The sequence below is a fragment of the Lolium rigidum genome, chromosome 4 (assembly GCF_022539505.1).
Source record: "Lolium rigidum isolate FL_2022 chromosome 4, APGP_CSIRO_Lrig_0.1, whole genome shotgun sequence".
In the NCBI taxonomy this organism is placed as follows: Eukaryota; Viridiplantae; Streptophyta; class Magnoliopsida; order Poales; family Poaceae; genus Lolium; species Lolium rigidum.
In genome coordinates this window covers 16,588,545-16,611,561 of record NC_061511.1, presented here as the reverse complement: position 1 = coordinate 16,611,561, position 23,017 = coordinate 16,588,545, and the positions used below count along the sequence as shown (strand labels likewise).

The 23,017-nt window shown below is 44.5% G+C and overlaps 1 protein-coding gene, 1 long non-coding RNA gene and 1 pseudogene across 2 annotated transcripts; 2 read left to right on the top strand and 1 right to left on the bottom strand.

Annotated features, from left to right (window-relative positions):
• Positions 1-2,035: 2,035 nt before the first annotated feature.
• LOC124706644 lies at positions 2,036-7,216 on the top strand (annotated as a pseudogene).
• A 427-nt stretch (positions 7,217-7,643) lies between these two features.
• LOC124706651 lies at positions 7,644-8,216 on the top strand. Its single transcript, XR_007004511.1, has 3 exons — positions 7,644-7,820; positions 7,938-8,070; positions 8,173-8,216. It is a non-coding gene; the product is annotated as an uncharacterized LOC124706651 (long non-coding RNA).
• Positions 8,217-12,351: 4,135 nt separating this feature from the next.
• On the bottom strand, positions 12,352-14,503 carry LOC124706645 (pyridoxal phosphate homeostasis protein-like). Its single transcript, XM_047238323.1, has 7 exons — positions 14,162-14,503; positions 13,818-13,884; positions 13,668-13,714; positions 13,200-13,287; positions 12,841-12,974; positions 12,665-12,763; positions 12,352-12,579 (listed from the first exon to the last, which is right to left on the bottom strand). The coding sequence occupies exons 1-7, from the start codon at positions 14,381-14,383 to the stop codon at positions 12,505-12,507; spliced, it is 732 nt and encodes a 243-aa protein (XP_047094279.1). The 5' UTR covers positions 14,384-14,503; the 3' UTR covers positions 12,352-12,504.
• Positions 14,504-23,017: the final 8,514 nt, after the last annotated feature.

Here is a 23,017-nt window from a genome sequence, read left to right as displayed (position 1 = left end):
GCCGGAGGTGTCATGTTCGCGCTTCGGGCGGAGCCGTCCTTGTGCCGTCGAAGGCTCGCGGATGACGATGCCGCCGCCGCGCGTGCGGTGGCTCGGCGGGGAAGCCGGCTCCTTTTTCACCGGCGCCAAGGATGGCGCCGACCTGGAGAGCGACCTCGACGCCGTGTCTGAAGACGACGAGCTGGTAGCCATGCGCCGTGGCTGCCAGCTGTTTCCCCGGCGGCGGCTGGTCGATGCCCTCGATGGAGGGGGCATCGTGAGCACCGGGGATTTGCCGCCCTCGATGTGCTCGAGGACGTTATGGAGCGTCCTATTCGGCGCGCTCCACCAACACCGGCGACCCGCGGCGTTGTTGCGCGGAGGCGGAGGTGGCGGGCCATCGTAGGACGCCAGTTCCCGCTCCCACCGCCGGAGGAAGAAGGAGTTCCATCGCGTGTAGTTCTCGGGGTGGTGGCGCGGGTCGGCGCGTTCTTCCTCCGTCATGGCCATCCGCGCCTCCTCGATGGCGACGTCGAGGGCGTGGCCCTGGGGTGGCGGCGGGATTGGCACACCACCAGCACTTAGCCGCCACCCGCCGCCGGGAGGCCTCGTGTCCGGCGGGCAGGGGTACCCCGCCTGGTGGAGGAGTTGCCCCTCCCACGCGTGGAGCGACCGGCGGGGGAAGCCGTTGTTGGCTGCGCCGTCGTCGTCGTAGAACGCCATCGGGAGAGTGGAGGGATAGTGGAGGGAGAGTGGAGGGAGAGTGGAGCAGGGATGCGCGTCGCGGCGAGCGGAGCGGCGTATATAGGCGCGGCTGGCACCGGCGATTAATGCCACGTGGAATGCGACGCGTCCGCTGCGAACTGACCGGCGGCAGCCTTTACTGCGCGCGGAAGACGATGCGTGCGCGGAAGACGATGCGCGTGTCGCTGACCGAACGGGGCCACCTCCGCGGCGAAGATGAAACGAAAGCGGCGGGAGAGATTTCTCAGCGTTTCGCGCGCTTTCGCTTCGTCCGGAGTCCCCGAGCGCTGCCCGGTGGGGCGGGGTTGGCGTGGGCTCGCCGGATGGATGAAAGCCCAAATCCAGCGAAAAATGAGGAACCGAGAGGCGCGGCTGGGCCATTTTTCGCCGTCCGGATGAAAAAATGGCATGGCGGGGCTTGTTCGGTAAGACGAGTGGAGATGCTCTGAGGACTGGGACTGTATCGATCGGGGAGCATCGCCTCTGGATCCACCGCGTTCATCATGCATCTTGCAAGCCACAAGTGGCTAGCTCGACTGTTTTTCAGAGGCATTTGTGGATGGTGTTGCTACTGGTGCAATATTTATTTGCAACTGTCTCCTCACCGTTGGTCCATATATACCTCCCCTTGTAAGAATCACCATCAGTTCTGCAATCATCTGGTCTCTCCTTTTGCTCTATCTACCTCTCGTTTAGCAACCACAGCTTACTTAGTTTCCTTTCCAATCACAAGAAGAAAAAAAAATCCATCCATCTACATTCTCAAATAGAAAAAAGAAGAAGAGCTTTATCTCTTTGGCCCCTAAATAGAACAAAGAGACAGCCCACCCACCGGTAACATCATGTGAGCCTTGCTCTGGAGGCAGAGGCAGAGAGGCACTGAAGGAGCCTCCGGTATGTATTTTTCTCATCAGATCTTCATTGTCCCGTTCAAATTTTGCAAAAGGAGTTGCGGAGGTCTATTGTATGCGTCGGACGGATTTAGGATCAATACAACAAAGAGAAAAATAACCTTCAAAATATGAAATTTCATCTGCCATTTCCTTTCTACTCTTAGTAAAGATAGATGAATTTCGATTTTGCATATAAACATAGGATAAGTACATGAAAAAAAAACTATATGCTCCTAAGTCTTAAAATCTGTTTTCCCTTTGCAAAATTTTCAGTGTTTTTATTTTTATTTTTTAGGTTTTAATAAGTGGGACCCAACGTCTTGCTCGTCCGCGCCGTCGCGTACGAGCCGATGTGCAATTCAGACACTTAACCCAACTCTCTGTTATTTATTGCTTTGCAGGTCTAGCAGCCACCGCCCATGGAGTCCGCCGCCATCAGGGGGGCCGGATGGGTGGTGGGCAAGGCGCTGAGCCCGCTGACCGGCGGCCTGGTGGAGGCTTGGGCGGCCACCACGGAGCTAGAGCCCAACATCAAGGCCCTCAAGATGGAGCTGCTCAACGCGCAGGCCATACTCCACGGTGCTAGGAGAAGGGAGATCGACAACCCCGCGCTGGCCTGGGGTACCTCGCCGAGGACGTCCTCGACGAGCTTGACTACTTCCGCATCCAGGACGAGCTCGAGGACACCTTGGAGGCCGTCGACGAAAGCAGCCTCGTCCGTGATGTTCGCCACGCCGCCAGTGCCGCCGCCAAGCAGCTCTGTTGCGCCTCATGTACTTCGACTGCTCGTGGTTCCGACGATGAGACCTGCAAGTGCGTGCGCCGGCTGGCCTCCCGTGCTCGTACTACTGCTCACGCTTTCGGTAAACGACTCCTCTGCTCTTCTCCACTATCTGTTCCTGGTGACGGTAAGCATGACCCTAGAGTGCCAAAGTTGAAATTCGATAGAGTGGACGTCTCTAGAAGAATGAAATGTGTCACAGACGAACTAAAGCCCCTGTGTGCTAAGGTATCCAGCATTCTTGGCCTAGAGTTGTCAGCCTCTGTCGTTGCCAAGCTAGATTTACTGGGTTCTAGCCATGGCGTTGGTAACGCCGCCTCTTCAACTAGATCCTTAACCACCTCACAAGCTTTAGAGACTACATTGTATGGGAGGGATCCAGAGAAGGACACCATTGTCGAGGACATCACAAAGGGTGAATACATTCATAGAGATCTCACCGTAATTCCTATAGTTGGTCCTGGGGGCATAGGAAAGACAACTCTCACTCAGTACATATATAACAACAAAACTGTGAAAGATCATTTTCAAATTCGAGTTTGGGTGTGTGTATCTCTCGATTTTAGCGTGTATAAGTTGACACGAGAGATTGTGGGCTCCATTCCTAAAGCTGAAGATGAAAAAAATGACAGACCAGATAATGAGGTTCAAAACCTGGACCAACTTCAGAAATTAATTGAAAAGAGACTAAAAAACAAAAGAGTTTTACTTGTTTTGGATGATATATGGAAATATGGTAATGAAGATGAGTGGAATAGATTTCTGGTTCCCTTTAAAAAGGTGCAGGGAAACGGAGACACAGTTCTAATCACAACCCGATTCCTTGAAGTTGCTGAAATGGTTAAGAAAGGAGATAAACTTTTGCAACTAGAAGGTCTGGAGCCAAAAGAATATTGGAACCTTTTTCTATCATGTGTTTTTTATGAAACTAATCAACAATGTAATGATGAAAACTTGCTTGAAATTGGGAAAAAGATTGTGGAAAAATTGAAGGGTTCTCCTCTTGCAGCAAAAACTGTGGGTAGAGTACTGAGACATGACCTAACAGTAGATCATTGGACAAGAGTTCTTGAAAGTAGAGAATGGGAATCACAAACCCATGATCATGATATTATGCCCGCATTGAAGCTTAGCTATGACTACCTTCCTTTTCGTCTGCAACAATGTTTTTCCCCTTGTGCACTATTTCCAGAGGATTACAAGTTTGACGATGACGAGCTAATTCGCTTCTGGATAGGACTTGACATTTTACATCCAGGTCATAGAAGAGCTGAAGATATAGGGCGTCAAAACTTGAATGAATTAGTTAATTATGGATTTTTCAAAAAAGAAACAGACGATTACGGTACATACTATGTTATGCATGACATGCTACATGATTTAGCATTGAATGTTTCCTCAAAAGAATGTCTACACATAGCTTCTTCTAGTCCGAGAGATCTAGAAATTGCACCATCCGTCCATCACATGTCCATCAGTATCAGTGTGGATGGATCTGTGGAAGAAAAATTTAGGAAGGGACTGGATAAAATAAGGACCATAATAAAATTTGAGAACATGCGCACTTTGATGCTGTTTGGAAATTATGATGCAAGGTTTCTTCACATCTTCAGTGATTTATTAAAAAATGCAAAATCTTTGCGTGTTGTGTTTTTGTCAACAATGTACTACCCTGTGCAGTCTCTATTACACAACTTCTCCAAACTTCTCCATCTTCGCTACCTGCGACTTGAGTCTCCAATGTTTTTTAAAAAAGAACATTTACCAACAATTGTCTCGAGATTCTATCAATTGAGGGTCCTAGACATACAACACTGGTACGGTTCTCATAGTTTGCTTGGAGATATGACTAACCTTGAAAAATTACGACATTTTTTATCTAATAATGATGAACTCCACTCAAATATTTGTAATGTCGGAAAACTACATAGCTTACAAGAGCTACAGAGATTTGAAGTTCGAGAAGAAAGTAGTGGTTTTGAATTAAGGGAGCTCGGGAAACTAGAAGAGCTAGGAGGATCACTTGGCATTTATAATCTTGAGAATGCAGTAGTAAATGAGGCACATGAGGCAAAACTATCATACAAAAACCGTTTGCAGAAATTAACTCTCAACTGGAAGAAAAAACAGTCTAATACAAATCCTGCCGCAGAAGATCAAGTACTTGAAAGCCTTCGGCCACACAACAATATTCATGAGCTATGCATTGATGGGCATGGAGGCTCTACTTGCCCTACATGGCTGGGCGCAAATCTGTCCACCAGAGGTCTGGAGGCTCTCCGACTTGACAACACTGATTGGGAATCCCTTCCACCCCTTGGAGAGCTATATTTCATTCGCGAGACTGGAGAAGAGTATTTCGGTTGCATGAGAGGTCCGATCTTTCATAACTTGAAAAGACTAGAACTCATTGGGTTGCCAAGATTTAAAAGGTGGGTAGTAGATGAATTTTGCCCTTGGTACTTCTCAGTTATAGAAGTCCTTATTGTGAAGGATTGCCCTAAACTAACTAAGCTCCCGTTTTCATCTACTTGCTACCCTCCGGATGGAGATTTGAATGTGACTTGGTTTCCTAGGCTAAGAGAGATTAAAATAGAGAATTGCCCAGAACTCATGTCACTGCCTCCTACTCCTTATAGTCGCACTTTGTGCAATGTTACACTGCAACATGTAGGAAGAGGTCTGGAACTGTTAAGTTACTCAAACAAATCATCCGTCTCTTTGGAAATGGAATGTAATGATGCTCTGCCTAGCCTAGACGAGACGGTCTTGGCGTTCGATAAGTTAACCCATCTACAAGAATTGAGTTTTGAAAACTGCCCACCTCTGTCTAATAAACACCTTCAAATGCTAACCTCGTTAAAGACCCTCAAAATAAGTAATTCTGGTATTGTGTTTCTGCCGTTAGTAAAAAGTGATGTGAAATGGCAGCTTCCGGTTACCCGTCTTGATATAATAGGATGGACTGCTAGCGGGCAGGAACTAACACGTCTACTCTCTCATCTCCCTGATCTGTCTCGCCTGCAAATACTTAAGTGGGACAAGATAACACGGTTGGATATAGAGGCCGAACATAAACAACCGACAACATCGCTATCAGTGCCAGCTTCTCCGGTTGTTAAATTGCAGGATCCACAAGGAAGAGGTCAACAACAAGAAGTAGCGGAGGAGGTCGCTGCGGAACAACAAGGACATGATGGGCTGCTGCTCTTACCGGCCCATCTCTCCGATTCTCTGAAGTATTTTAGTATCTATATTTGTCCATGGCTTATCCTAACCAGCGGGGCAGGAGGAGGAGGTCTCCAGGCCATGCGCTCCCTGGAGACAATCAAAGTAGAAATATGCCCCAAGTTCCTATCCGCTTACAAGGATTCGGATCTCTCTTCCTGTTGCCCTTTCCCATCCTCCCTGCAACGCCTCGATCTTTCTGGTCGTATGGAGGGCACGCTGGTGGCCCTCTCCAACCTCACCTCTCTGCAGGAATTAAATGTCTTTGATGTCCCCAATTTCTTTGCTGGTTGGGACCCAGCAGGGGGGCTGCAGGGTGGACAAGAGCAGCCTTCCTCCAAACTGCAGGAACTCGAGACGGACGACATCGCAGGAGTCTTTGCTCAGCCCATATGCCGTCTCCTCGCTCCCTCCCTCACCAAATTATCTCTTGATTTCAACGAAGAGGTGGAACGCTTCACAAAGCAGCAAGAGGAGGCCCTTTCCCTTCTCACCTCCCTCCAGGAGCTCCAGTTTCGGTGCTGCAAAAAGCTGCGGTGCCTCCCGTTAGGGCTACGCAAGCTTACCAGCCTCGAGAGATTACGGATATATGACTGCCCAGCCATGCGGTCGCTGCCCATAACTGCATCAAGCTGCGGGGTCTCCCAGCAGGGCTGCACAAGCTCACCAACCTCAAGAGATTGGAGATCGAGATCTGTACAGCCATCCGGTCGCTGCCCACGAATGGCCTCCCCAGCTCACTGCAAGAGTTGAATGTCAGATATTGCGAAAACGAGAAGCTAAAACAGCGATGCAGACGGTTAGTGGGGACCATCCCACTAATCGAACTATAGACTAATCCAAGGTAACAAGCGCGTCCTTGTTTTGTTCCCATCCTCAATTCTCACAATTACCCTTGCTTTTTTCATCATACCACACACACAAGTCACCTTCTTTTGTTTGATTTACCTCATTACTTAATAATCTAAACAGTCTGCATTTCTATCTACCTTGCAGGGCTTCTTGGGAGTTGTACATTCTTCTAGCCTTGTAGGACTATCTCCATGGATGCACACAGTTCGCACAGAAGAGTCTCCTGTGTGGTATCTTCTTCATGTTCATAAACCTGGTAAGTAATGTACAACCAAAATGGAACTTCACTCCAGCAAAGGAATATTGGGGAAATCATGTAATCCGCAGTTAATGGCATTACAGAGTTTCTCTGTTTTCCTTCCTGGATGAAATCTCTGATATGTATACACCATCTATTTTGGCTTTTTGTGCAGGTGTTCTTATGCTTGTTCCCGTGGTCTTGTTGATACTTTGTAATTACGCTTCTGTCGTGACTAGTGAAGAGTTCGTCTTTCCAACTGTTGCAGATGTTACTTCTTGGTTTTCAGATACTGCTTTTTGTAAGTACCAGAATTGACAATAATTTTCAGATGCTATAACACTTTGGTTGTCAGTTTTTCCTATATAATGTTACATCTATCTGTTCAAATCTTACTGAAGTATCGATTCTCCTTTCCAGAAAATGCTATGCAGTCTTGGGTACACTTTGTATTGCAACAGATGTGAAAGCTACTCTTGTTAATGGCTGACAACTTAGTAAGTCACTGAACTAAACAAAACTTCCAATAGTACTGTTATTGAAACCACTACTTTATGATCCATTTTGATCTATAAGCTCCATTTTCTTGTTTGCGATTTTGATAGCATATGTAGGAATCACCCTAGTTAACTTGTTTTTATCGAAACCTTTGTTAACTTTGCCATTCCCCTTTCGTCAGTCCAGGGAACATCGTGTGGTTCACACTCCAAGAGAATGTATCCAAAGACTTCAGAAGATCTCCATCATGACTACCTAAGGTTAGTTTACAAATTTCTTTTTGAGTTTTTCTTCAACGGAGTAGTACAATTCTTGTTCCCTATCTGCATGATCTCAATCAGAAGTCACATTTGCCCAGTCTTTTGTTTAGGCACTGAACGCCTGCAAACTTGCCTAACTTCAATGCCTCCTGGTAGGGCTACACAGGCTGACTTCGACAGCTTAAGGGTCATGGTTGTGTTCGGCCTATGCAGTCAGCTGCCCAAGGAGACATCCCCAGTTCACCGAAAGAGTTAGATGTGAGTTGTCATGGAAACGAGGTCAAACAGTAGTAAGAAAAGTTAATGGAAGCCATTCGAAAAGGCGAATACGTACTGACTAAACCAAGGTAAATTGACTTGGAGTCTTGGAAGTGCTGCCAAAAATAGTTTATGGTAAACTCATTTGCTGCTCTGTTAATTGATCCTAACATGATATACTATCAGGTTGGTTCATGCTTATCTAGAACTTCATACATGCAATGGTGGATTATTCACTGCATATGAAGCAATCCAGGTTATGGACCAGTCAACCTGCAAAAAGAACGAAGCTTTTGGACCATTCTGCAACGGATCTCAAGTTACCCGATGATGTGCAAGGTAAGTTTTCTGCAAAGACGTCTCTCATGATTTTATTCTCTATGCCTTTGCTCAATAATGGTGCACTTCGGCAAGCTATTAATATATTTGGCATATTTGCAGGCAAGGAAACTGTATGAATCTGCCATTTATCTTGAACCTGAAATGTATCCAAAGACTTCAGAAGATCTCCATTATGACTACCTAAGGTTAATTTACAAATATTTTTTTGAGTTTTTTCTTCAATAGAGTAGTACAATTCTTGTTCTCTATTAGGAAGATCTCAATCAGAAGATACTACTCAACAGCACGCGTGCAAACTTGCCTAACTTCAATGCCTCCTGTCAGAGCTACACAGGCTGACCAACTTCGACAGCTAAGAGTCATGGTTGTGTGCAGCCCACGCAGTCAGCTGCCCAAGGAGACATACCCAGTTCACTGAAAGAATTAGATGTGAGTTGTCATGGCAACAAGGAGCTCAACGAAAAGTTAATGGAAGCCATTACGAAAAGCCGAATACATACTGACTAAACAAGGTAAACGAAGAAATGAGCTACTATAGACTTGGAGCCTTGGAAGTGCTGCCAAAGAAGTTTATGTTAAACTCATTTGCTGCTTAGTTAATTGAGCCTAACATGATATACTACCAGGTTTGGTTCGTCCTTATCTGGAACTTAATAGATGAAGGGTGGATTATTCACTGCACATGAAGCAATTCAGGATACGGACCAGTCAACCTGCAAAAAAAATACGAAGGTTATGGACCATTCTGCAATGGATCTCAAGTTAGTAGACGATGTGCAAGGTAAGTTTTCTGCAAAGGACGTCTCTCATGATTTTATTCTCTATGCTTTTGCTAAATAATGGTGCACTTCGGCAAGTTATAAATATATTTGCCATATTTGCAGGCAAGGAAGCTGTATGAATCTGCCATTTGTCTGGAACCTGAAATTCTAAGAGCTGTATTGGCATCGGCTGATTTGCATTTTGGTGAAACCCGGATAAGCATGCAATTTTGCTACTTGAAAGATATTGAAGGCCATAGGCAACCGATCTGCAGCATAAGCACACCTGCTTTCCTAATATCAATCTGCACTAAGGTAATAAATCTTTCCTCTCTTGTATTTAGAAATCAGAATATTCTAGGATTAAGTGTAGAACTAAAATTATTGCTAGTTCTTGGAGCCAGGGTTGGTATAATGTACAGAATGCAAATTACGATTGCCGAGGCCTTCATACTAAAATTTAGATTATTGTAATACCAATGCAGATTCAGGAATAACTGAAGACAAGAATGCTGACATGGAGTTAATGAACGGAATGCTGGGACGGTAAATGGTAGCAAAATTTATCTATTGAAATGCTAGTTTACCTTGGATCATGCATATAATTTATTTGGTTGCATTCTAGCCCTCGCAGGTTTAGAGTATTATTTGTCCCACCAGATCCATATGTAATAAAAACTGAACCATTAGCAATCTGAATATTTAGTGAGCGTTGTTAACTTTGTATCCATCTAGTCAGAAGCTATTGAAAGCCAGTCATTATTTTTCTATTCTTTGATTGTTACCCTCTCTGACACTTTTCAGTACAATCCATGCTCTGAGATCATGCATACTTCATCGGTGTATCCATTCTCATTGTATAAGCCACTTCATCCTTTTGTGCATCATTTTCAACCTATTATGTAGGGTTTGTACACTTTTTCTTATCCGATAAAACTCAATGAGAGATTTCATTTTATGGCACTCATCCAGTCCTTCGTAAGAGAGTCATCCAATAGTTTAAAGCTCTTGAAAGCCAATTGTTCCCTTTGTATCCCTCCATTGGTTCTCTCTTTGACATTTTCCATTGCAATTACTACACTGTGATCTTGCATACTCCATTGGTGTATCCATCAGACTACCATGTAGAGTTTGCACTGTTCTTCTTAGACATATTCATGGGGAGATATCATTTATAGCGCCCACCATGCATTGAATAACTACCAGCAGTCCTTTATAAACAGAGCCCTCCGTCTAGTTGGCAGCTCAAAAAATATACTTATTTGAATGAAGAAGAAAGAGTGTTGGCATTCCAGAGGCAAAGAGAAAAAATAAAAGAAAATGGAAAAACAGGAAAAAAGAGCATTGTAGAGGCAAAAAGATAAAGAACAGAAGAAAAAGGAGTCCTTGCATTCTAGAGGCAGAAAAGAGCGTGTGCTGGCGATTAAGATTTTAGAGGCTCTGATATTTCACTCAGTGGGAGAGTTCATTGGCCCATACTTCCGTATCCTTGGGCAGTGCTGAGCTGATGCCCACTCTGCATCTGGTATCCAGTACTCAGATCATTCTTTTCCTTCCTTTTGACACCTTTTCCCCCAATGACATCATTCTTCCTTTGACTGGCATGACAAAGTTTCATTGTACTAGTTTTGGATACCTATTTAACTTTGCAATAACTGAAATTTAGGTTTCCTTACTCCATTTACCCTCACCAAACGACAGATAAGCCTCCACATATTTATATGTATTTTAGCGGTAGGGAGATCTTGGCCGATGGCTAGTGAGGATCCAGATACGAGAGATTAATTATAGGTCATGACGAGTAACTCCACACTAAAATATCACTACTGGGACAGCTTTTAGCACTTGTGCTTACTAAAGGAGATCAAAATCTGACAGCAAACTTAAGTATCACAACAATGTGAGGGCATTAGGATGCAACCATGTAAATCTGTGCATTATCTCTTGTAAGCTTGCAGGTTTGCAGAGCTCAAGAACTGCTAGAGAGTAGGGACCCTTCTATGTACGATCTTCATTTGCTCCGCTTCGTCAAGTCACATCCCATCTAGCGGTAGAGGAAGTCACTCAACCAAGTTTCTAGGATCCTGAGAGAAGATCAGATGATCGAATCATATTGGTTAACCCAAGGGGGTTTGATGAGCCTGCCAAGCCCAGAGAAGACGCTATAGTTTTAATCCACAAATTTGAGTTGTGTAATCTTTCATATTTTGTCGATTGGAGACCGGTTAAACTATCTGTAATCGGAGAGAGGATATTACTAGTATTTATTTTCTGTGCAAAGATTGCTACCTTCTTCATCTTTCCATAATTTGTTGGTGCTTGGTAGTCTGCATAGACAAAGAAGAGAAATGTGTTTGTGAAAGGTGATACTAACTAAGCGCTGAGGAGCTCCTGTGTGTGGTAATGTGGGAACACATGGGGCTTGATATCGGGGAATTTTATTTTTTGCCCTGCTTTACTTTGCCACTCTACAATTTGCCCTCTGATATCTATTTTTTTGCCACTCTTTACTTTAGCTCTTGATTATTTGCCCTGTAACAGGCTGGGCCTGCATGCAGTGTCGAAAATACCCCAAACAAATACATGTTTGACTTGGATCGATTGAAATCTGGATCCGTTCGTTTACGGCTCAAGCAGAGGAAGCGATCGGCAGCCGGCAGAATAGCAGCGGGATTCCGGGGAGCACAGCGACCACTCCCTAGCGACGCTAGGCACGAACCACCTCATCCCGCCCTCCCCTGTGTGCTGAGAGCTAGAATTAGGATTCCAGTGAGCTTGCGTGTGACATAGCAGGGCCAGCGGAGCTGCGGTTCTTCCCGCTTCTTTCTAAACAGGGGAGAAAAGGTGATTCTGTTCACGTGTGCAGTCAGGGGCAGCTATGTCATTGAGTTTTATCCTAGATCCTAAAATGAAACGGAAATAAATCGAAAAGGCAAATCATCAAGGGGCAAAGTAAAGAGTGACAAAACGTAGATGTAAAAGTAAATGAGGGCAAATTGTAGATTGCCAAAGTAAAGCATGGCAAAAAGTAAAATCCTCCTTGATATCTGATGAAAGGGATGGAATGGGATATTGAAATTGACAAATCAGCAGAGTTTCTTTCATATGTGAGCAAAAGCTCCTCTCCCAGGTTGTATCACTGGATGTCAGTTTGTGAAATTCTTTGTATATCCAACATTCTTTAAAAAATATCACTAGAAATATGAAATGTGTTTTTTCTTGAATACATGAATCATTGAAGTTCCGAGAGCGAACAGGTGCACCATGGGGGTTTCCGCAGAAGTTGGGACATCTGCAGAACATTGGTGAAATGATGATTCCATAGATATTAAATGAGAATGAGTTCTTAAATGATGATCCGTTAGATGATTTTATTTGCTAAAGTACAAAAAACAGTACATGAAAGGTTGAACATTGCCATTTGCATGCAATACAACTGCTACAAGATTGACTATGGCCTTTTAGGCTTCAGTTGTATGAGCAACTTAAGTGGCTCTTCGGAATCACCATGACAAACAGTAGTTTTATTAATGACACATTGTGAAAAAAATCAAAGCGGAATGTTGGAGGAACTGGATACATATTTATCACCAATATTTTATTTCTAGATGAGAATCGTACATATTCTATGCAGGCAGTGCCACAACAAAACCTGAAATATATAGTTATCCTAATTCTTCTTTGGGTATTCTCTTGCACCAAATATAGTTGATCCAACTCTGACATTTGTGCTGCCCATTTCAATCTGCACAAACACAAATAACAAGTAAGAGTTATTAGGCATTCAGCTTTCATGTCTCCTAGTTATCTTCCAGTAGTCTGTTCCTTACCGCTTGCTCAAAATCAGCAGACATGCCCATTGATAACTCACACTGCTCTTCTGGTATTCCAAGCTCGTTGCATACCTCCTTCCGGCAGCTAGCGAGTGCCTATGCGATCGACAAACATCGTACATTAGCACTATGAAGCAGATCAGTCCAACTAAGTTTGTGTCTCAAATTATAACCTTGAAATTCTCCGGAGTTGAGGAATAATCAAGCATCCCAATTGTCATCAAACCAGAAAATACAAGATTTGGGCAGCTTAATTTGACATGTTTTGCTAATCCCGCACACCCTGAGGGATCTACTCCAAATTTGGCTGCAAAATGGCAGTGGTGTTTGAGAAATACATATCTTCACTCTGGCAATGCTAAGGCAGGAACAATATGATATCACAAAACAGAAATTGATCACTTAGAAACACTTAACAGTAGCAACAAACAATGTGTCGAGTACAAATGTTGAAAGGTAAGGACCACATGCACTCCACACTGAGAAATTCATACCATGCAATTGTATTGAAAAAGAGAACTAGAGTACCCACATTCTTCTCCACTTGTGTTGACTTGGACCAAGATCTTAAGAGGTTTTCTCCCCAAATCAGCTACCACCCGATCAAGACGATTAGCAATCTGCAAGAAGAAACATTACCTTCAGCCTTCTTACTTTTGCAAGATCGACAATTCAATCTGGCAACAAGACAAACACAGTAACAATGCAAATTTTGTTTCGTAAGGCATAACTCCTAAGTGACACAATAAAATATAATTATGTGAAATATTATAAAGTACAAACATGGTTGTTTTTGGTTGTACGAAGGCACCTATGAGAAATAGCAAGTTCGATGAGACTATTGATATAATTTTATCTTCAGCAAGCAAGCGATACAATATGAGAAGGCAGCCAAAATAATGCAGCTACTGATGACTGATTGCCTTAAAGGTTACTATTTCGTGAAAGTAGGAGCAATTGCAGAGTAAACCACAAGGAAAATATTAAGTTGATCATATACCTTCTCATCATCTACGCTCTCAACCATGTCAAGATTTGGTACACCAGCTGCAGGTTAAGAACAAAAGGAAAGGTTGGCTGCAGGAGTAAGCAACTGGTGGTCGATATTTGAGAGTTGAGAGAATAGCCAAACAAGAATATGCGCACTAACCTAGGAGGGCTTTGGCTTTGTTGCTTTGCAGGTTCCCAATGAAATGCCACTCAATATCCTCGGGGAGCTGGAACAAGACGAACACTTGCTTAGACAACTAAGTGATTTGATCTAGTACCAAGGACGTCCGGTAAAATGCACTAGATTATGGTTGCGTTGCACGGGATCAAATCAAGGATGAGCTGACCTCCCCAACTGAAATGTTCATTATATATCATGTAGGTTTTGTAGCTACTGCATGGGTTTCATTATCAACTTGTTTTCATTCATGTTTCAGTCAGCAGTTTATTCACACGGCCAGAAAGGGGGGAAAAGTTTCGAGCATTTTTCGTGGGGAAGATAACCTGGGGGGCCTTGTCGATGAGCTCCTGCACGTAGTTCTCGCCGAAGCAGCGTTGGCCGGCGTCGTACACGCCGCGGATGACGCCGACGGGCTTCGTCTTGCTCACGGCCACCACGCGCACGGACTCCGGCGAGCGCCCCGACCGCGCCGCCGCCTGCTGCGCGCGCGACAGAACCGACCGGAGCGCGGCCGCCGCGCCCTCTACCGCCGCCACGGACGCCATCGCCGGCGCCGCTGATCCGCCGCCCTCCTCCGTGGCCGCTGCCGCCGTCGCCGTGGTTGGTGGGAGCCGCCTCCTGTGCGTTAAAGCCGTGCTGGTTGTGTGGTTAATTTATTTTCCCTGATCTATTTTCTGAGGAAATGAGCGCTAGAGGCAGGAATTCTGAAGCAGTGGATGATTTAAGTTCAGAAAATTCTTAATAAAGGAATATCTGTTTGTTTTATTATCCATCAAATTCTAATACAGTACTATAAAAGTATGTCGCAAGTTCCTCTAAATTTAAATGTATCACACTAGACATATTTACATCGAATTTAGATAAATCTCCGACATTCTTTTATAACATATGGAGTAGCCGAGTAGTATATAAAAGCATGGTAATGAAAATTGGTTATGCTTTCCTAGGTATTGTTTCACAAAAAGAATGAATAATTACTTTACCAAATACTCCCTTAATTCGTAATTAATCGACGTGGGCTCGACGCGGGCTCACGCAAGAAGTAAACAACGGCCCCAGCAGTGTCCACGTCAATTAATTTGAATAAGAGGTAGTAAAATTAGAACAACACATAACACATATCTGCAACACCATTTCTTGTTACAGTTCGTGGGTGGTGGTTTGGAGTTTTTCCATGATGAAAGCATCTCTAACCGAAACCCAAAACGATCTTAGAGGAGAACCCATAAGCCGCTAACAGCCGTAAGCGCCTCGAGAAGAAGCGAAGAAGCCCAAAAACGGTTAAATGACTAAAAATGAGAGAGTGACCCCTAAAACTCGAGGCGACTCTCTTATATTTTCTCCTCGCCCGCCTCGGTGACAAAAAGTTGAGCTCCCGCAGAGCGGCCGCCAATCCGACCAGAATCCGTCGTCAGTCATCGCCGGCGCCACCGTTCTCCCCTCCTTCGGCCGTAATGGCACCGGATCTCGTCCTCGAGTAGTTGCCCACGACGTGATCGAAGAAACACCGAGTGGTGGTGGTGATGGTGTTTGAGGTGGCCGAGATGGTGGTGGCCTCAATAACATAATGCTTTTGGATCAAACTTGATCGGATGTTTTCAGGTAATACATATGAATGTTTGAACTTTGTGTGTTTGAGATGTTTCCAAAACGATGTTAACATATTTTAGTCCTTTAAGATTTTGGGGTTCTAGTCTGGCGGTCAGCGTTTAGAGGACTAAATTTAATTCCATCTATTTTCGTCTACCGTTTTGTCCTCTAAATTATAGGGGTTCGGGTAGAGATTCTCCGACGTCAGTGGCGAGCAGTAGTTTTGGTATGCGAGGAGTACGGGGACGATCCTTGATCGACGCACCAGCACAAGCGAGCCGATTTGCACAAAAAATAACCCAAAACTGAAAGAAAAGCACAGACTGACCCTCCGGTGAAACTATTTCACGGATCTAACCCTTTTGTGTGGCGCCCCTCTCACGGGCGCCACACATGCCTATGTGGCGCCCCTGGCGCTGGCGCCACAGACCCATCCGACGTGGCCAGTCAACGCTGAGCTGGTGACCCCGATCCGACGTGGCAGCACGTGTGACGCCTCTCCCGCCGGCGCCACACTTTGAAAGTGTGGCGCCCCTGGCAAGGGCGCCACACATCCACTTAAGTTTCGGCCGCGCGCCCAGCCCAGCCCGACCCGACCCTTCTTCTATTGCCACCAATAGTGTGCCCTTGTACTGCCCGGTCAAGAAGGTACCATCCACGGCTATGACGGGCCTACAATGTTCGAATGCCCTCGTGCATTGCTCGAATGACCAAAATGCACGGTGAAATACCCTCACTCTTTTACCATCATGCAATGTCATTTTGGTTGCGGAAGGCTCCACCACATGCACCATGCCCGGGTTAGTTGCGGCCATCGCTAACAACAACCTAGGGACACGGTTGTATGCTTCCTCCCAATCACCGTACAACATCTTGAATGCGGCTTGTTTGGCCTTCCATGCCTTCCCGTACTTGACGTCGTAGGCAAACCGGGATTTAACCGTATCTTGCACGGACCTAATGCTCATTATAGGAAGTGATGAGATCTCCGCCGAGAGCTTGTATGCAATGAACTCGGATGTGAGTTGACGGTGGTCCGGCTGCGCATCCTTGCCATCAAGCTTCGGCCCCCGGCACATGTGAGTGGCTACACAACTTGTTATGTGCCAAGAGGGCCCTTTTTGAAAGGTCGTGCACGGACAACCCATGGGCACCTTTTATCCACACATTTTAGCGTGTACCGCTTCTTCAAGTCCGAGTGAACAACGAGGTAAGGGCGATGATGTTTAATGGAGAACTCCTTCAACCATATCTTCAATTCCAAGAAGGTATCAAATGTTAGCCCTTTAGAGATCATAGCCGTCCTACCATCCACATCTCTCTTGGATAGTGGCCTAGCTCCAAGAAGTAAACTTTTGCCACCATCAACCACGGCTCCATCCGCAAGACTAACATCACGGAACAATGGTACCCGGATATTCCGTCCGGTTACCTTCTTGAAGATCTCGGCTCTTTCGGCTTCCTTAGCCGTGAAGCCATCCTCGTCAACCTCCTCTTCGGGTCCATCATCATCCGAGTCTGACGCATAGCATCGGGAATAAGGAATGGAGTGGTCCATCTCCTCTTGCGTCCAATATTTATCCAAATCACCGATATTGTTGCCATTCATCTCAAAACCATCATCACCATCGTCATGCTCGTCATACTCATTATCCAACGGAGGTTGTTGGGCAATGGGAGATTGGACAATGGGAGATTGGGTGGCCTCTTCTTGGCTCATGGGTGGAGGACTCCTCTCTCGAACGGGGGAGGAGGGCCGGTTAAGGTCAAGCTCGATACGAGCATCAACCGTCTTGGTTGCAAACAACTCCAAAGCCTTATCTTGTGACCCGGCCACCGTCTCCTTGTAAATGGACCAACGTTGCTCGGAGTTGATACGCATTATCTTCCAACGGGTGTGCATTCCAAACCCCACATTATGCCTTCCCTCTAGGTCAACACCATCATTTGGCTCATTCCAATTCAACTCAACCCTAACTTGTGCTACCACCTCCGCAAAGCTAGGGCTAACGTCAAACACCAAGTCAACCTCTTCCGGGTCCGGCTCTATGTTTCCCTTCAAGAAAGCATCCTTCTCCACATGATGAACATGAACAATGTTTTCTGACCCGAGAGTGGATTTTGTACACCCACGCATGGGTGTGGGTGTTTCCGTCACCGTCCATTGTGCTTTGAGATTCGGATAAAAAGAGGAGAGAGAAAGAAATCTTTCCATCTACCATGGTGGGCACGAATCTCAAAGAATAAATGGACGGTGATGGAAACACCCACACCCATGCGTGGGTGTACAAAAGTATTTCCGTTTCTGACCCTATCCAATCCCAGCGGCCCAAAGGAGGCTTGGCAAATAGCTTCGGAATAAAGGCTCATGCGTTGCTCCTGGCCATGTCGATCGATGTAGCGGATAGATGTTCCTCGTATATGTGACATCTCCAATTATCATATTCCCCACCACGGCCCCAACTAGCTCTACATTGCACACACATAGCTTACATTATGTTTTAGCATCATATTATACTATGAGATATGATGCGGCATAATGCTCCATTGTATTAGCTTAACGTGCATAACTCTCCTTCCCGCAAAAAGAAACTAGCTCTACAAAAGATGAACCCATCGCACAAAATTTCTAGATTCTCCAAGCTCTTTTTTTTGTGCGAGTATGCTCACACCCATTCCTAGTTCCAACTATGGGGAAGTAGATCTTCGCTAGATCATGATGCCCACAATCTGTTCGATCCCTGCTCGATCTCATCTTATGTTGCATTTTGTCGTGGAGGGAAATGAATGGAGGGAAATGAGTAGAGTGGTGCACATCACCTGCTAGATTTATTTTGTGTTTCATCTTCTAACTTAGTTGGTTACCAAATCAAACTAAGTTGGATCATGAACACAGTTAAGTTGTTTACTGAATCTAAATAAATTGGCTTCTTAACCTATAATTTTAGATTTATTTGTGTGTTTATCTTCTAGTTTAGTTGTCTTGTCGAATGTAACTAAGTTTGCTTCTGAACACACGGTTTTTAAGTTGATCACTGAACCTAACTAAGTTTGGCTCCTCAACCATTTTAAATTGAATTTTATTTGTGTTTTCATCTTACAGGTTAGTTGGTTATTGTATCTTACTAAGTTGTCCCATGTTTGGTTACGGAATCTAACTAAGTTGCCTTTTTCTCAACATTTTTAACTATGTTTTATTTCTGTGTCTAATCTTCTAGGTTAGTTGGTTACTTAATTTAATTAAGTTGGCCTCTGAACGCGGCTAAGTTTGGTTACTGAATCTAACTAAGTTACATACTAACATGGACATGGTAGTTTTCTCACAACGAATTGAATCTCTCCCTTTTTCATTGCAAATGTGGGGTTAAGTTGGCTTCTGAACACGGCTAAGTTTGGTTACATAATCTAATAAGTTGGTAGTCAAGATTTAACTTGAGATTATTCTTTGTGTCTCATCCTCTAGGATAGTAGGTTTTTAAATTTAATCAAGTTGGCTTGTAAGCGCTGCTAAGTTTGGTTACATAACCCAAATAAGTTGGTGGTCAACATTTAACATGAGGTCATTCTTTGTGTCTCATCTACTAGGATGGTTGGTTTTTTAATTTAATCAAGTTGTCTTCTGAACACAGCTCAGTTTGCTTACATAATTTGCCTAAGTTGGCTAGTCAACATTTAACTTCAGGTTTATTCTTTATGTCTCATCTTCTAGGATAATTGGTTATTCTTTTCTCTTCTTTTTTAGGGGAAAACTTTGTTCTTGCTGATCTGGGGAAGTTGCAAGCTTCAGTCATGTGCTTGGATCCATTTAGATTTGGAGAAGCAAGAAGAACTAGTCCTGACCTCAACGACATCAGGACCCGGTTTCCGGCTGCCGCCGCTCGACGGGATGTCGGTCGGCCAGCCGCCAAGGATGCGCCTCAAGAGCTCGTCCTTGCTGCCGCCAGACCAGCACAAATCGATACCGAAGAGGCCAAAGCTCGACCGCTCCCCCCCTCAGCATTGACTCCCACGCCCGTCTCCGGTGTGATGGGGCCTCCGGGTGGGTCGTCCCCAACGAGGCATAGATCGGGATCATGTTGTCCCACCTCGCCTCCTTCGTCGAATCCCCCACCACGCAGGCACGCTTCCTGACTGGTCGATGTGGCGTCTAGGTCTTCTCGCTAGAGAACCTGCGGCAAGTGCTCTCCTACGAGGTACTGCTCGCTTTGTTCCTGCTCTTATTCTCAGTGGTTGACTGACTTGTGTATGGCTATGTCTGTGCCCGAAGCAATCTAGGTTGACTAACTTGTGTATGGCTATGTCTGTGCCCGAAAAAATCTAGGTTGACTCACATGTATGATTCTTGCTGTGCCGTTTATCAGGTCTAGGACATGTTCCTAACAGATGCCGACATAAAAATTTAACTCACATGAGTACTGGAAGCCATCATACTTGTATTTCCAATAAGTTGTATAATGATTTCCATTTAATTGTTTGACCAGCATGGCTAAGTAAGTTTATGTTTTATCCTATGATTTAGAAAGTTGTATACTGGATTTCATTAAGTTATTTTTGTTCAGCATGCTTAAGTTGTGCATAGAACCTAACCAAGTTGTTTTTTGCCGATATGCTTTTAGGTCTTGTTTTATCTTCTAAGTTGCATACTGATCACTTAGAGTTGTTTTGTTGAACTTTCTTAAGTTTTTTTTTTTTGAACCTTTAGCAGTAGGAAGGCTCCTACTACTTTAATATATTAAAGACCCCAAAAGGTGGGTTGATATTTACATTGTAGTAGATTTACATGTAAGGGAAACAAAGAGAGAAGCTAACTAAATGCTAGCAGAAAAGAAAGTAATAAAAGGGTGTAGCTCTTCCTTAGTCCTATGAGCTAGGAGCAGGAAGTCATGCTGAAATCTAGATTTCCAAGAAGCAATGTTCGGGGTCACACCATTGAACTTGCTTAAGTTGTTACTGAATTTAACTAAGTTGCATTTCTCACAGCAAGTTAGCAACATCTTAATTTTGAGTTACAACCATATGCCCTAATGTAGTATGCTGATTTAGTTACAACCATGAGTTACATCCGCAGCTAGCTAATTTGTGTTCAAACATATGAAATTTGAGTTACAACCCTATGCCCTGATGGAGTACCTGCTTTTGGTTATAGAAGCAATGCCTTCATGATTTGAATAATAATATTAAGTTTGCATTATAGAAGCTTTTAAGTATATCTTTTTTACTTAATGTCTCTTATTAAATTGTTTCGTGTACATATTTGAACTAGGATTGCGATTGTCTAACAAGGCGACCATCATTTTGCTTAAGTTTGCTTTAGCCGATCGCGTTTCGGTTGTACGACACGGCGATCAGCAAAATGACCTTTCTTCTCTTCGGTATATGTTTTTCAGGCAACAACAATCAACATTGGACATCCACCCTATTGCAGCTGCACCCCGGACTAATGTAGTTGCGGTTGTAGCTACTGTAGTCACACTTGGGGTTTCGATATGCAACTGAGTTGTTTTCAAAAGGTTTCTCTTTGTTTCATGAAACTTGGGTTTTCCTGTTTATCGAAGTTGATGCAGGTTTGTTATATGTTGTATGCACATGGAGACTTCTGAATCTAACTTAGTTGCTATAGGAATTGTTGTTCTTGTTGTCACGGACCTAAGATCTCTGATTTTTTTTATCTAAGTTGTTTCAGTTTTGTTCTTTGCTGCATACAAGTGGGATCTATGAATCCAACTAAGTTGCTGCCGGGGTAGTTGCTATTGCTTCGTGCACTTGGGATTTTTTGCTACAGTACTATCTTATTAAGCTGATGTATGCCGCCTGGTCCGAGGGCACGTATGCGTTGTTTTGTTGGGTGAGTGCTGGATCGGTCAAATCAGCACACGGATGCTGTGTCCAGCAAAGTAGCATCCGGATGCTGGGATGGACAAACCAGCACCGGATGTTGCCTAGCCGCGTCCTTAATATTTTCACAGCTAGCTTGCTTCGCACACAAGTGTGCCGCATAGTTTGTTTCTCGTCTAGTAAAACGTAAGCTACAACCAGCCAACTGCGAGGCATTCGTTTGAACTTGATGGAGGATTTCCATAATTTATGATCTCTCGTTTCGACGATCGTTCCAGTGATTCACTATGTTCTGACAGTCCGTTTCGATAATAACCTGTTGGACTCAAAGGGACTTCGCAAGCTCAATCCCATCACGGCAAGCCAAAGCCTCTGTTATCAGAGCATTCTGTGCATAATTGTACCAACGGCTTGCTAGAAAACGACCATCATGATCGCGAGCTATACATCCGGTAGAACCAGTTGTAGATGAAGGATTGAAACTGCCATCAACATTGATTTTAACCCATGCATTAGGAGGAGGTTGCCAACGAATAGTATTATTTACGGTGTCATGGTTTGATGGTCTGATAGCTGAGCAAACCTCCTGGATAACTTCTGCGATCCAGAGTGCTGACTGGCGGGTACTGAAGTGTTGTTCCCCTCGTTTCTGCTTGTTTCTACTCGTCCATATGCTATATGCTGCAGTTGTGATAACTTCAGCATCATAGCGGGAGCAAACTCGCTCATTTATAATGTCAGATGCCCACGTATTTGGGTGCATATGGGGCAATCTAACACCTGTGGCATCCTTGATCGCCTTCCATGCTCCAATGACACATGGGCAAGATATGATTGCGTGGAAAATGGATTCATCTGGATGCCCACAAAAAACACATGTCCTAGATTCCTCTATGTGGCGCCTCTTCAAAATTCCCATTGTAGGTATGTAGCCATGAAGAACTCGCCACCATAAGTGTTTAATTTTCGGCAATGTATTCAGTTGCCAGCATTGTTTCCACATAGGAAGGTCATGACCTGCAGAGGAAGTCGGACCATTGTGGCGTCTTTCCATAGCAGCATTTGATAAAAGATGGTAGGCCGAGCGCACCATGTACATACCATGCTTCTCAAAAGCCCAGGCTAGAGTATCACTTTCATTCCACCAAGAGGGATGGAGAGAATTGCATTTGCATCTGGAGGTATAAAAGTGTCACGTACCAGGCTTTCATTCCAAGTTCCTTCAGCTGCATTTATCAAATCAGCCACCCATGTTAGTTGGGTGTTCGGTGGTTTCCATAAGGGTCTAAGTGATCTGTTTGAGGGGATCCAATTGTCCTCCCATATTTTAATATCCTTTCTAGTCCCGACTCGTTTGATCATACCACGTTCCAGCGCATAACGCCCACTGAGGATAGCATGCCATGTATGCGAGGAGTGTTTTCCTTTCTTTGCTTGCATGAAATCACAATGTGGAAAATACTGCCCCTTCATCACTCTAGCATATAACGAGTCTGGTTTCATCAACAGTGGCCAACCCTGTTTTGCGAGAAGTGCCAAATTGAAAGTAGGCAAGTCACGGAACCCCATTCCTCCTTGCAACCTGGAGCATGTCATATCCGGCCGCTTAACCAGATGCATTTTCCTCTTCTCTGGACATCCACCCCAATAGTAGTTTGACATTGATGAGGTGATCTTTTTACAAATCGCCGGACTGAGCTTAAAACAGCTCATAGAGTAAGTTGGTATTTCCTGCGCCACCGACTTCAAAAAGA